Below are 15,583 nucleotides of genomic sequence, written 5' to 3'. Positions count from 1 at the left end.
CAGATCCTCACCACTAGCCCACACCTTTATAGCCTACTACCCCCTAACACATCCACCATCCTGACCTTTTCTCAGTTGCTCATGGTTAAGACATCAGAGACATATTTGTCTCTTCCTTGGCCCTCCTGTTTTGTTTTCTAGTCATCATCACATCCTATAACTCTATTTTGGAAATATTTTCTTGATCCGTCATTTCCTTCTGTCATTACTTGTGAAATCTCAAGCTCCCTTCCTCTCTTTGAACTGGGTCCCACAGCTATGGAGTTCAGAGAGGTTCCACAGGAATTACTGTCACAATTTCTATCCCCTTTGCCAGGAAAATGTGTTTAACCATTAATATTTGTCAAAAGTATCACTGGGATGGCTCACTTCTCAAGGATTCCAAATACCCACAGCAGTGTTTTTCAAACTGTGTTCCCTATTTCAACACAGGTTCCAGAAAGTTGTGGGAGAACTAAAAAACAGGTTAGTGGGATGAGAGGAGGAGTGTGAATCAGCAGAGGTCTGAGTTCACCATCCCACGCTCAAAGGGAGTCACGTGGTACAAGGAACAAACATGTCCCGTTGGGCCTCTCTTATAAAGGCATTGATCCCATTCATTAGTGCTTCCTTCTCATGATGTAACTGCCTCCCAAAGGTCCCACCTCTTAATAGCATCTTTCTGGGGGATAGGATTTCAACATAGGAAGACACAAATATTTAGGACATAGCACTGAGTAAGCATTAGTTTCAGAAAAACGAGGATGGGATAGAGCACCATTCACTTATCAAAACTATTTCCAAAAGAAAATGCTTATGATACATTAATTGTTTACAAAATTATGTATTTATATGTATTTATATGTATACACTTATATATAACATGCCAATTATATATACACATATACGTATTTTTCTTTTAGAATGAAAAAATGCATCATGAATTTCCCGATGACCAAATAGTTTGTTATTGTGTGTATATATATATACATGTATGTATATATATATATATATATACACACACATATATATATGTATATATATGTGTATATATATATATATATATACTCTATACAGAGAGAGATGGAGAGAGTATAAAAGACTGTTCATAATGTTAATTTCTAAAAGGTGAGATTTTAGGGGCTCTTAACTCAAATAGTATTATTATTTATTTTAAATAGAAGTTTAAAATGTTCATATCTGTATATTTTGCATTTTGTACAGTGAGTGCACTCTAATAATCAGGAAAAAAATATATTTTCTTGGTATCAGAAGAAGACATGCCATATGGGCACGTCACTTACTGTGCTCAAAAACATCTCCTGGGCAAACAACAAGGCCCCCTGTTTATGATGAGAAAACTGAAGATGAGAGAGATGAAGGGACTTGTGACAGTCACACAGTTAGTAAACGATGTCATGATCATAATCTGGTAGTTTAATAAACTTTTGGGTCATATTTTTCTATGCAAAAATGCGTCATGACTTTCCCGACAGCCTAATACATATGTGAGGATACCTCAAAAATGGCATAGAAGGGAACCAGCAGTTAGCGTAATGGCTATGTCGCTGGACTCCCACATAGTCGACCATGGTTCGCGTCCCGGACCTGGTGGCTTAAAACTCACGCCGGGCGCGTGTGCGTACATGCCCAAGATCTCAAGAAGAGAATGGAGGAGAAGGGATTGTGGCGTGACCATCCCCCCTGGGGGGTGATTTCTCACTTTCTGTCTCTCTGTCTCTGTCTGGCGAGCGCACGTGCCCTATAGCAAAAAAACCTCTCCAAAAAAAAAAAAAAAAAGGCATAGGAAAGGAAATTAAAATATGAGTTTATTTTGGTGCAAAAACTTTTGACATCCTGGTGTCGTTTTTTCATAATATGCATTTGCTATGAACTAGGAACTTTGAAGACTTCTTGTATTTGATCAGTTAAAATGTTACTTCAAAGAAGAGGCAGATCAGCTGTGGGGGGATATTTAGCTATGCAAGCTACACGTTGAGAAAGACATTTGACAAGAACGAAGTTATCAGTGAGTGACCTGCAAGAGGAGTTTCCAAGGGCCAGCAAGAACAAGAAGCAATTTCCTCTTGATGAGTCAGGACACAGGTGGGGAGGTAGAGTCTGGCATAGAGCACCTGATCAGTAGACGGTTCACAGTGGAGATGGCCCAGGTTACACTGGGGGCAACAAGCAACCCCCAATCTCAGTGGTGTCACACCACCGAGTTCATGTCCTGCTTATGTGATGTGGATCGGCTTTGAGTTTCACTGAGGTCACTTAGGGACTCAGGCTGAAGGAGGCACTTCTGAAACATGCTTTCACAGTCAACATGGTAGCGAAAAGGGAAAGTTGCAGTTGAGTCCTCGCACTTATATGCTTCAACCTGAAAATGACAGTGATTTTATTGACCAAAGCCACAGTCAACTTAAAGGGAGAGAGGGAGTGTGGTCCCGCCATGTGCTCATAAGGAGAACTAGAATATTGTAAACTACTCTAATCACCACCACAGCAGGAAAAATATTTCTTGCTTTTTAATGTTCCCATTTGGGCAGCAAAGTAAACGATTTGCAGAATTTTAAAACATTAAATACCTCAGGAACCAGGGGCATTGCCTAAAAAACAAAGACTCCAAGCATGGAGTGATTGTATGCGAAAACTTATAGAGGGGGTTAAAAAAAAAGTTAGAGAGACACATTGTTGGTGCTAAGTAGTGCTAAGATAATACTGAAACGGTTTCTTTGAGTCCAGGACCCAATATAGTTCTTAGTATGCAATATTCATTGTCTATGGGTGTACAAATCAGAATGATTAGGAAGCCATGCCTGGAAAGCGATTTCAAAACTCTTCTTCCACAGTGTTGAGAGTAGCTGTCTCACCTGATCCTGGGAGTGTGGGTGTTGAAAGACAATGGTATCTCCTTAGGTTAAAACTTTGGACTGCATCTTGTCAGTGCCCAGGCCTCTTCTTGTGGTTTTGGCTGAAATGACTGTAGCAACCTGGAAGTCATTACTCTTAAGAGTGATTGTTTAGAGATGAGTTAATGTAAATCTAGCTGGTGCCTGCCCCAAGCAGTCTGGTGGCAAGTGAATTAAGAACTTAGAAACCCAGTGGTGTAGCTCTGTGTCTATAGATTGAAGACAGATCAGCTTCAACTAATGAGAGAGAGATTTAGCAGATGAGAACTCAGGAGACCCTTCCTCTTCTCCAGCATGAATAGTATGTTTGTAATAAAAAATAAAAAAAACAATTTGCAACAGGAAATCGGGTCTTGGGACATAGGCCATCCGGCAAACTATCCCAACTGGCACTTGGAATGACAATAATTCTGGCATTTTTTAAAAAATGCTTTTAAGAGTATCAGAGGGAGAAAAGAGGTGAGCTAGAAACCGTGTTAGCTACATCATATATTAATCTGTAGAAGGGCTTCCAGTCATATTTGTGATGTTCTTTGAACTTATATGAGAAACTAAAACATTTATGATTGCTTTTTAAATTTTATGTATTTATAAAGTCAAAGAATAATGCTATTTATTCTACCCTTAAACAGGTGTGGTTCTGTGATTTTCATAGGTTATCCTCTATAATCCTTGCTTTCTAAACTTTTTTGGTTTGGGCTTTGATTTACATGACATGGTCATTAAGTTTCCTCTTTTTATTAGGCAAAATGGAGGGCTTTCTGACTCTTAAAAGCATATAATTTACCTTGGATGTGAACTATAATGCTTTTTCTGAATAAATTCCATGTAAAACTGTAGAAATTGTGTAGAAAGTCTTTACGAATTGGAACTTAACATGTCATTGACACATTCTGAAGGGTGGTCTGTTGACGTTAGTGATGGATGAACCCATTCTGCCAAGTTCAGCTGGAAGGGGTAGCATAGAAATCTAAACGCCAGCTCTGGAATCTAGAAACTTCCTGGAACCATGGTTTTGAAACAGTGGGGGAGTTGCAGACTGCATCTGTGCGAAGGATGGCATTTCACCAGCTTGCTCCACGGAAGTCTCTGGAACATAACCATAAACACCAGCATTCTTTGTTGTGTGCTGGCTTTTAAAAGTCCCTAGTGGTTTGGGGAGGGTAAGACCTTGCCTCAGAGCTCTCTGGTCCAATTTTTTGGGACCTGGCTGAAAACTCTGGATATTTGATATTCTGGCTTATTTCTATCGTGTATTAGCACCCTATAAAAGTTACATGTCATTTATTTCAAGTTTAGAACCCTCTCAAACTTCAGGAGCAAACCAAACTTGAACCTTTTGTGGCTGGAATTCTGTTTACCTTTGGGCAAACCTTGCTTCCTGAATGTAAGGCAGGGAGGTGAGCTTAGAAGGTCCCCTGAGACCTCTTGGACATCAAATAGCTTTTGCCAAACAGGGCTTTGATAGGCTAAAACATGAATGAATCTGAAACACGTAGATTAACTTCCTGTCAGAGCACTCTGGGGCCTCACACAAGAGTATATTGTGCCAGGCAAAATGCATTTTGAGAGTTGCCTTCCTTCCTCCAACTGTGAGGAAGTTTCTGAGATTTTTGCCAAACACAGGTTGAAGTAGGGTCAAGCCACTCACCCCCCACTTCTAATAAATATGTTAAATAGTTTCTATAAAGATTATTGGGCAATCCAATGGAACAAGGGCCTTGGAGACATTTGGACATTGCTTGTGTCTGAAACATTTTAATCAGTGACAAAGAAAGAATGGGCTCCAAACACACTGGGTAGTTTGAGGACAACCGTGAGTCCTTCGTGTGTGTTGTCATTCATGCCTCATGCTTGAATGAAGGAGAAGTAACACACTGAGCTCCATGTGCCTTTCAGATAGAGGAGCTGATGAACGCTCTGGAGAAGACCAGACAGGAACTGGATGCCACCAAAGCACGCCTGGCCTCCACGCAGCAGTCCCTCGCTGAGAAAGAAGCGCACTTGGCCAACCTCCGGATAGAGAGAAGGAAGCAACTGGAGGAGATCCTGGAGATGAAGTGAGTTCTCACGTTTGCTTTTTGTAGTCTCTCTCTTCTGACCTCTTTTAGAAGGTGGGGAAGGGGAAGGCTAAGGAAGGTGGGAAAAGAGCTTGAAGAAAAAAATGTCACCAACACTAGACATTTCTGAGACTACCGTTCTCATTTTTTCAAACTATGATTTTGCTGTCTCAGTGTATACATTCCATATTTGTTATTTTTTAAAAGTGGATCTAGCACTGGATTTTGTGTGTCAATGTTTTGTGGATGGCGCTCTCGGTCATAGATCTGTTGCAAAGGTCTGGGCCAGCCAAGAGACAGAGGCCTCGTTAAGCACAATGGTAATTTGAGCACTGTTGGAGTTAAGTGGAAACTTTTCTGAGAGGTATTTCCTAACTGTGACTATAACTTGGCTAATTATATTCTTTTCACTTGTGTACAATGCCTGGCTTGTGTTGGCTTTCATAGAGTCTCAAGGTTGGCACCTCTTTGTTTAGAAGGCAGAACTCTTGTTTGCTGGACTGATAAAAATAGGTTGCAAAGGCCCTCTCCACACAGGGAGGTGGGGGATTTTGTAGGTAAAAGGAAGAAATTGGGTTGTAACAGGTTGTGCCTTTAATTTAATCAATAAAATGCAGTTGAGTCCTGGGAAATTGTGGTTCCTGTGGTCTTGTGACACAGCCACCCACCCCTAGCTCTTGTTCGTTCTCAGATAAATAATACCATCATGGAAGAACATAGGGTAGAAAATCATTGAAAGATTTGAATAGTAATTGCAATGGATCTGCTTTTAAAGAACTAGTCAAGAAGTAGCATCTTTCTCTGTTAGTTTTAATGAAATAATCACTAGGGTATAATTAAACCCAACTTCCTTCCATAATATGGGGAAATGTACATAATGATGACATCTTAAGCCTATAACACATACTTCGACATTGGTTGCTAGGTATGGAAGAATGACCTTATTGTGACCCAACAAGTCTTACACATGGTTAACATTAAACCAGAAAGCTTAGGTCATGGAAAATATGGAAGGAAATATCTTGAAGGATTTAATAATGAGGACAAAAACTTTGTTTTTCCACCAACTACCTCAGTTTATCTAATACCAAAGAGTTACTTTTTTCACATATAAACTAGAATTTTTTTCTAATAAAAATTTTATAATAAAAACAGATAATATTATATTCAATTTAGAGGTAAAGAAACTAAAATTCCGAGAGATTCCAATAACTTGCTTATGGCCATCTGGCCAGGATTAAAACCGAAATCTTCAGTCTTCAGGTCCTTTTGTTACTACTTTGTGTGTGTGTGTGTGTGCATGTAGCATTTTTTTTTTTCTTTTTCTTTTACTTCTTTTTGGAGATTATTATTATTATTATTTTTTTGCCACAGGGCACATACACTCACCAGAGAGAGAGAGAGACAGAGATGGAAAGGAAGAAGTCACTTGCCCCCCCACCCCCAGGAAGATGGCTACACTGCAATCTCTTCTATTCTTTTCTCTAGATTTTGGGGACACATGCACACGCACCTAGTGTGATTTTCAAGCTTCGAAGTCTGGGACTTGAGCTGTGGTCATGCATGTGGGTGCCCCATGCCTTAACTATCATGCTCCCTGCCAGTCAGTCTGAGTCACAGCTGTAGTCATGCTGTATAGGCAACTAGTAGGGGCTCAATAATTGTTCATTGCACAGAACAGTTTCTGGGATGCAATAGCTTCACAATATTCATTGAATGAGTGAATAGATTGCTGCAGGTTGAAATTTATGTAGCCACACACACAGAAAGTATTTCAAGTGTCTGCGACATTATCACCTTTATTTATTACATTTTTAATTATTATTTTGATTTATTAATAATAGCCAAGACTGATACTAACGTGTTAAAATACAGGATCGATAACTTCATCAGTTTTCTTCTTTTCTGCTCTCCTATTCCTCTTCTGCCTCTTTGTGTATCTGTCGGGTCTGAATTCATTCTTCTCACTGTGCTCGAGCTGTTCCCAAGTTAACATGACATCAACTTTCATTACTTCTTGTTTATAAAATGCACACATTTTCAACATTTTGAGAGAACAAGTAATGGTGAAGTAGGCTGGTTTGGAAGTTACCAGAGCTGGGATGGAATCCTATTGCTTCTGCCTGGTAACTAGATAGCTCGGGGAAAATGCCTGTGACCCTCTAGTTTCCTTCTGTAATGGCTTGCATGGGGGTGGTGGTGAGGAGAACTACCTAGTGGAGGGCTTGGCACACAGAAAATGATCTATGTGTGTAAATGGCACTATTGGCCAAAGAAAATATGTCATTTGTTTAATATACTTTTGTGAAGAGTATCATTTATCTAAAATTTGGGTTTATTTTTCTAAAACATATAAACCTTTTCCATGTGTATGTTTTCCCACTTAATTTCATGATTTCAGATAACACCTAACTAAGACCTCTTTTGGTGAATTGCCACGTTATTGCTAAAGTGCTTAATCTGCTGCCACTACAAAATAAATATAAAATTCTTCTGTTAATTCCTTTTCTAAAAGTAACAAGGCCCTGCTTCATTAAACCCAATATGGACCTCATTCACTATTTAACTGGCCCAGAAACCTGACTTATGGACTTCCTCCCTGGGACTATAGAGGACACAAGTATGTTGACTGAGATCCTTAACTAGATTCATCAGCCTCTCTTGGGCTGTTCAAGTCAACCAGCTGATTTGATTGGCCATGACGTTTAAGCTGAGTTGACATATTGGTTACTTAACACTGACTGAGTCAACAAAAGTTGGTGGGAACAATCGGATGGATGTTCTCATCACTGGTACATGTTATTACTCTGTGCCAAGAATTGCTGGTTTTCATTCAAATGGCACGCATCATGCAAGCATCTTTGGACGAGAACTACTCGGTTTCCAAACCCTGGTGGGAAAGGTGAGGCTGTGTGGTGTTAGAGGAAACGGGTAGAGAAGAGAAAGGAGATGCCATCTTAATAGTTATTTTTGTCTCACTCGTAACATTTGAGGAAATCACTCTGGTTGTCTCAGTTTTCTCTTCAGTAAAATCAAGGTGATAAATACTTGCCATGCTAAATCTATAGAACTGTTGTAAAGGATTTTATTTTTAAAATATTAAGCGAAAATTAATATAAACCAGCATATGCGAAAATGCTTTGAAACATAAAAGGGGCTTTAGAAATGAGAAGTGGTGTCTGTTAAATTCATTGCCAAATTAAAATGGCACAGAGTTCTAGAACTGGAATGCAGTTGAGTCCATTCACCCTTCCAGCCCCTGTAAGTCAGACCCTGGTCCATGTAATGACTACTAAGGAATTCACCAGACCCAGGTGAACTCCATTCCTCCTAGGAGCCATGGGCTTATAAGTGGTGGTTTCTGTTCTACAAGTCTTACAGGTAGCTCATGTTCCTGATATTGGACTGTCTTTCCCTATAATCTTTCCACTTGTCTTAGTTTTTGCCTCAGAGATATACAGAATTCACCTGAGCTCCATCCATAGGCTAGATGGCCTTTTAGATATTTGTTAGGTAATAGTGTTCATTTGATAAAAATACAGAAGAGAATATATAGAAAATCAATGTAAAAAAATATCACCCATGATCCTAACATGAAGAGAGAGAGAGACACTGAAAACATTTAGTATATACCTTTACAATGATCCTTTTTTTCTTTTTTTTTTTCAAAAACAAAATGAGATTGTACTTGCATGTTTTCTGAGTCCTGGTCCTTTTGGTTAGTGTTGTGAATACCTTTCCACATCACATACCTAGAATTATGTTATCTTTAACTCCTCCATATACTACCATATAGATTTACTCCATTGGGCACCTATCTTGGGTCAATGGCTTACTAATTGTTTAATTTAATTTTATTATTTTGAAATAATTGCATGGAATCATTGTATATTTCAAAATAATGAACTAGGTGAAAGAAAGTACAGAAAGGGTTGTTATTCTCTTTAGTCATCTCGTTGGTACCATCTTGCACATTTGTGGTATGGAATCACACCAGGACATTGATATGTGTACAGTCAACTGACTTTATTTTTTTTTTATTATTTTTTATTTTTTTGAGAGGTTTTTGCCATAGGGCACGTGCGCTCGCCAGACAGACAGAAAGAGAGACAGAGAGACAGAAAGCGAGAAATCACCCCCCAGGGGGGATGGCCATGCCATAATCCCTTCTCCTCCATTCTCCTTTCGGGATCTTGGGCACGCACGCACACTCGCCCGGCGTGGGTTTTAAGCCACCGGGTCCAGGACATGAACCATGGTCGACCACGTGGGAGTCCATCAACATAGTAGCCATTACGCTAACTGCTGGTCCCCTTCAACTGACTTTATTTTAATTCCTCCAGTTCCATTGATACAGTCATTTACGAGTATGTGTGTGTGTAGCAACTCTGTCATGTATATAGATGTGTGTAACCATCACCATGGTCAAGATACAGAACCGTTCATCACCACAAGGATCACCCATGATCTAACATGTAGAGAGAGTGTCATTTGGGGAACATGCCACATTGGCCTGTATTTCCTCTTGCCATTCTTCTTGGGTGGGTAGGAACTATCTTCCTATGTTAAATTTAGACTATAAATTCAGTGTAAGAAAATATTGCCTGGTCCTTCTAATTCGAATATAAAGATTTGTCATGGTGTGACTTTATATTATTTACAGTGAGATTTCCTTTTCATATTGGATATTGAGAACCTGTCACATGATAGGCATTGGAGGAATAGAAGGATGTGTTCATTCAAAATCATGAAGCATTTTCTATGTGGCAGCCATTGTTCTAATGCAGACAGAAGAAAAGATTCTTGACCTTATCAAGCTAGCATTTTAGTAAAATAGGGTAAGGAAGTGAATAAACCAGTAAGTAAGCAAATAAATGAATAGACAGATGAATAAAGTAGTTTCTAGTATAACCAAAGAGGCTTGGGCCTTCACTTTGAAAAAGGTAAGGGCCCTCTTGGTTATTTGGGGGTAAAAAGGGACGTGGGAAAATGTGATGTATCTTCCCATGTCTGGGAACCCTTTCAGGAACCAAGGCCAAGATCATTCAAAAGGAGAGCCTTTGAATACATTTCAGGTAAAATATCTCCCCAATCCTCTCTTCTTCAGTTTGGTCTTTATTGGTTGTTCTAACGGCCAATAATTCATTATTTCCACATGGAGAGGAGTTAGCAATTCCCATCCATGTTTTCATAGAAGAACAGAATAGTCACCTTCCCTGGTGTGTAAGATTAATCTTTTACTTAAAAAAATTCCTCAACTTTTTCCTAAAACATTTCATAATGGTTTGTCTTTGTGACATTTGCTTCTATTTAAAAGGGATTTTAGTAAAAGAATATCAAGAATATCTTTCTATATGTTTAGTTTTATTAATACTGGTTAATAAGCATACATTTCAGTAACCAAAGCTCAGTTGTTAAGTTTGCAGCAGGTGCATTTGATATCTGTGGCTAAAAGGAATTGGAGGCCATAAGATACAGTATTTAAAAATCTATCTGTGTGCATTTGCTTGGATGATTTAAACTACCATAGTAATTTAATAGGCAGACAAGTAGCCTAACTGCTTGTCTATTAAATTTTCCATTTAGTGTAAAATGCTTGGTTGAATAAGGGTTTTAACAGCTGGCTAATAATCACATAATTAATAATCACATAATTTGAACTGTGTGGTTTAGGCTTTTTTGTGGTGATTTCCTTTGCTTATGCGACGTAAAAATTTTAAGCTACTCCCGTATTTCTTAACTCAGCTGATGATGTTGTGTGATCCATCTTCATTTACTGGGTATTGTTAGATTTTAGACATCTTCTCCAGTTAGCCTTGCAAAGCTTTGTATATACTGGGTTATTTCAGGACGTTTACAGTGAAGTAAGGCAGAGGCTTATGCTAGAGTATTATCCTGTTGGCCTCTTTGATCTGGGGTCCTTTCTGAGAGAGCCACTCATTAGGTAAGTACCCTTCAAAGGAGATGATCAAATCAATTTCTTCTTTACTTTATGCCAACATGAGAAAAGACAAATCACATTTCTTGAGGGAAGAATCCTAAGTGCCTAGCAATTTGGACAGGATAAATGGAGCCTGGGAAAGGAGTTTTGAAAGCAGCCATTACTTAAAATTGATAAACTCAGTTACAAGAAGGTTACAGAGATGTTAGGGAGATTGAATGAGATTATGCATTTATGAGAAAGTGATTTTTAACCCACAAAAGGTATATATGTATTAATATGTTAGGTATGCCCTTTACAGTTAATGCCCACTGATCCTATCGTCAAATTATAGTTTGGCCTTATGCATTCAACAATTTTCTTTATTTTGCTACAACAGTGTTCTTTCTCTAAACAATGGTTTATTTAGAAAACCTTTGACATGTCCAATTTTTAAAACATTAAATACTATGGTACTGTGTCCTAGAATATCTTCATCTGTCTGTTTTCTGGCTACAACCTGCTCCATTCTAGAAGGTATTTGAATCAGCTGAAACACTGAGGAAGCCTGCAGCAGCTCTCTCAATTACCTGCAGTGACTGAGGACAGGTGGCAGAGAGAACGAGGAAATAAATGTCATGAAGAATGGCTCATTCACAAAAGATTTGGGTTGGAGCTGCAGGCAGTGACACCAGAGCACAGTTCCTTACAACTCACCGACTTGTTTCCCTCTTTCAACACTGAAGTCCATGGCTTAGTGCTTGTAGCACAAAATATACCTCCTGCCATACAGAAAGCTTATGGAGGCTAAGTAAAACTTCACTGTAAATAAAATAACTTTAGCATAGGGGGGTATACTAGTTAGCTTCAAATGCCCCCACATTGGAGAAGTGCATACAAGTAGCCATGTAGTCACCAGAGACCCACGCTCCTTCTGTCTTGATGTTTTACCATTCTTGGCATTTGGCTTCCACCTCATGGTGCAAAACTTAGGCCTCAGTTCCATCTCTCCAATCCATATTCCAGCCAACAGAAAGGAGAAAAGAGAAAGTAACCTCCCTGCCCTTGAAGCTGCACACACCATCCATTGACATCTGGGTCATTTAACAGTTCATTCAATACAAGGTTGTTGAACATCTGCTCTGTGCAAGGACTGTTCTCAGCCGTAGGCTTTTATCTAAGTGTTCTTCTAAGTGAATGGAAGGGACGCTGTGAACAAAAATCCTTTTGTTCCTGGAGCTTATATGCTAGTAGGTGAGAGAACTGCTGTGTGGGAAGGGGTCCACTGACTAGAATTTTAAGTCACACGGTCACACAGTTTCAACACCAGCAGGAAAAGGCAGTCTTCAGCTGGGTGGCTTTATGCCCAGCTAGCATTTTGGGAACCCAGTACTTAGGAAGTCAAGAATGGATATTGGGGACAATTAGCTGTCTGTGCCAAAACAAGGTATGAAAAAAAAATTCAAGTGGTATGTTATCTCACTGAGCATCAAAGAGTTAACTTTGTGGGTGGACTCTGTGGCCTGGTGGTAAAGGTAGTTGGATCCCACATGGCTGACCTTGAGGTGTGAGTCTTGGTCCTGGCAGCTTAAGAAACATGGCAGACATTAGCGCATTTCCAAAATTCCAAAAGGAGGGGGAAATGGAGAAGAAGAGATGGCGGCATAACCGTGGTGGGGGGTGCTTTCTCTTTTCCTGCCCCTCTCTCTGGTGAACACATGCAACCTCTAGCCCAGAAGAGAAGCGATGTTGCAACCCCACCTGTAGAGAGTATCCCTAACAGACATTTACTTACGTGCCTATGTGTCTAGTGTATATCTAGTTCATTTCTGGGTACCATGGTTGGTAAACTATGGGGAGTCATATAGTGAATGTACAGGTTGAGGAATATCTGAAGATCTCCTCAGGCATGGGATAATGGACAGGTGAGAAGGCCAAGAAGACAGATGTATCTTTCAATTATTAAAGGTGTAATATGTGGGGCCAGCAGGTTGCATGGTGGTTAAAGCATTGGACTCCCAAATGACCGACCATGTTTCGAGTCCCAGACCTTGCTTTTTCACTTTCTCTCTCTCTCTCTGTCTCTCTCTGGTGAGTACACATGCCCTACAGAAAATTTTAAAATAATAAATAAAATAAAATAAATAATTTTTTAAACAAATGGTATAATATGTAAGTAAAGAAGACTTGATATGACCTGCCTCAGAAGACTGTGCTAGTTTGGTATGTAGAATGTAAAAGGAGAGAGTGGAAAAGAACTTCACAGTATTGGACTCTCTCCCCTGTTCTGGGTACCGTAGAGGCAATTCTCGTCCCAAGTGGAAGGCAAAGGTGATCTCCAAGACTCCTTCCAGTGTGGAGTTCTACTCAGAATTCCATGAAATAAATGCCCTGGCACACAGGGGGTTGTTTGAATCTTCTTTGTTTCTTCCTCTGAGGAATTCTATTTGAATTCAGAAACTTCTGTCAGAATTTTTAAGAAAATTACTGCATGGGTTTGGACACTGCCCTCTCTGATAGGACCACCATAGAATTTTCCTTGTCTCTGTGGGCATTTATTTTATGTACAGCTCTTGGGATGAGGCATACATGAGTCAAACAGAGGAGTGCTTTACTAGCCATTGTAGGGAGAGACTCATAGTGTGTTATCTCATGTCAGGTAGAATCAGGAGCCCTGCCTGCCTGCCTTGAAGAATGCACTACCTTTGACTTAAAAATGCCTTTTGTCTTTCATTACTTGTGCATGGAATTAATAGTACTAATGAACTTTCATTAAATGCTTATTACATGAGCATTTAATGGATTTCACCTGAATATTGCTACCACCTCCTGTGGGGTGAGAGGTATTACTGCCCCCATTCTGTGGATGCAGGCACTGAGGCTCAGACATCTGCAACTCAAATTCAAGCCTGTTTGACACTATCATTCACAGTCTTCACCACTGAACACACTGTCTCTTACAAAAGGCTTGGGATGTCATTGTAAAATGTTCAAATCTGAGCATGGTGGAACCAGGTTTGATTACATAGTAAAAGGCTTTTTCCAACTTGCCTTGAGGAAGTAGGTTAGCAGGTTGGGGTGATAGTGGGAGGGAGGAGACAGGAAGAGAACTAGTTGGAGGAGACCTTTGAAGTTGGATTTCATCTCTTAAAAACAAGAGACAGAACATTTTGGGCCAAAAACATGTACTGTATGTATAGTTTTCATAGTAAAAAATGTCAGTCAAAAGGACCTTTGGCCTGGTGGTTTTTAATGGAAATACAAACATTTTCTGAGTTAGAGAAGTATAGTCTTTCAGCTTACATAATCATAATCAACAGTTAAATAATCTAAATGCATGTGAATCATGAAGCTTAAATAATTTCAAGCACTGTATTTCATGTGATCTCCAGCCTCACGGCAGCCCCGTGGGGGCTGGGAAAGCCAGCCATAACAAGGGGGAGGAGAGGGCCAGCAGGTGGTGTAGAGGTTAAGGCCCTGGATCTCACATGGCTGAATGCATGGTTTGAGTTCTGGACTCGGCAGCTTGAGAAACACCCCAGCACCTGTGTATGCATGCCCAAAATCCCAAGAGGAGACTAGAGGAAAGGGATCGTGGTGTGGCCAAACTCCCTGGGGGGGGGGGGTGATTTCTCTCTTTTCCTCTCTCCTTGTCGTCTGTCTCTGGTGAGCGCATGTACTTACAGGGGGAAAAAAAACAAGAAAGAGTAGTTGGGAAGAAAGGAAAAATACAGGTTTTCCAACCTCCTAAACATGGCAAGTCAAAGTGGGCCATTGGGCTATTTCTTCTAATTCAAGAGCAACACCATATTGGAGGAGTTTCAAGAAGTATCTGATCACTCTGTAGAGGATGTTGCCAGATGGGACCCTATGAGGTGAGCGGTGGAGCAGCAAGTACACTGTTGTCACATGTCATGTCATTCTTTCTCACCGTTGTTCTGGTACCCTATAAAGTGCTGAGGTTTAATTTTTTTTCAATTATTTTATTTATCTTTATTTATTTTTAATTGGAGCAGAGAGGGACAGAGTGAGACGGGGAGAGTGAGAAAGCAAGCTGCCAGGTCCAGGACTTGAACCATGGTCGGCCATGCAGGAGTCCAGCACCCCTAACCACCATGCCCTTGCCAACCCCCTTTATTTATTTATTTATTTTTAATTCAACATATTGGTTTTCTTGCTAGATTCTAATTTGACTCTTGGGCAGGAGGCAGACCAAACAAGTGGAAAAGAAAGACAGAGAGAGAGAGAGAGGCCAATCCCTGACAGTTTTGCCTGTGAAGAGAGGTGCCTTAAGGGGAGACCACTCAGTTGCCCAGAAGCAAAGTGACTAAGAACTATAGCTTGAAACCCAGCCATCAATCAAGGATGATAAGCCTTCTGTTTCCCAGTCATAGAATGTGGGAACCAACAGATTGTGAACATTGAAACTGGGCATTTGACTTGATCTTTGGATTAAGCCAATATCCCTGGGATCTTAATTCAAACCTATAGGAGGCCGAGACCAACTTTGAGGATCTGTTACTACCTCACATCTGATGCTTCATTATTTGAAGAGATTTGCAGAGCACACTGCAGCTAGTGCCAGCACTCTGTGGTGATAACAATGATAGAGCTGCCTTTCTGCTCTGTTTTGAGATGGTGTCTGTAGATTCACTCCACTGAGTCCTGAGCTTGGAGCGTCTTTCTCCTCTTGGCTCTGCCTCTGGAAG

General features: G+C 40.1%; 1 protein-coding gene across 1 annotated transcript in view; it reads left to right on the top strand.

Annotated features, from left to right (window-relative positions):
• ERC2 (ELKS/RAB6-interacting/CAST family member 2) overlaps positions 1-15,583 on the top strand; it is a 604,303-nt gene that overhangs the window by 573,390 nt on the left and 15,330 nt on the right. The window contains exon 15 of the mRNA XM_027767061.1: positions 4,794-4,954. Coding sequence (XP_027622862.1) covers positions 4,794-4,954 — 161 coding nt within the window. The remainder of the gene's footprint in view (positions 1-4,793; positions 4,955-15,583) is intronic.

Source organism: Tupaia chinensis, unplaced genomic scaffold, assembly GCF_000334495.1.
Source record: "Tupaia chinensis unplaced genomic scaffold, TupChi_1.0 Scaffold143906_1, whole genome shotgun sequence".
Lineage (NCBI taxonomy): Eukaryota > Metazoa > Chordata > Mammalia > Scandentia > Tupaiidae > Tupaia > Tupaia belangeri.
Note: the sequence above shows the minus strand (reverse complement) of the source record. Positions and strands in the feature narration are given on the sequence as shown.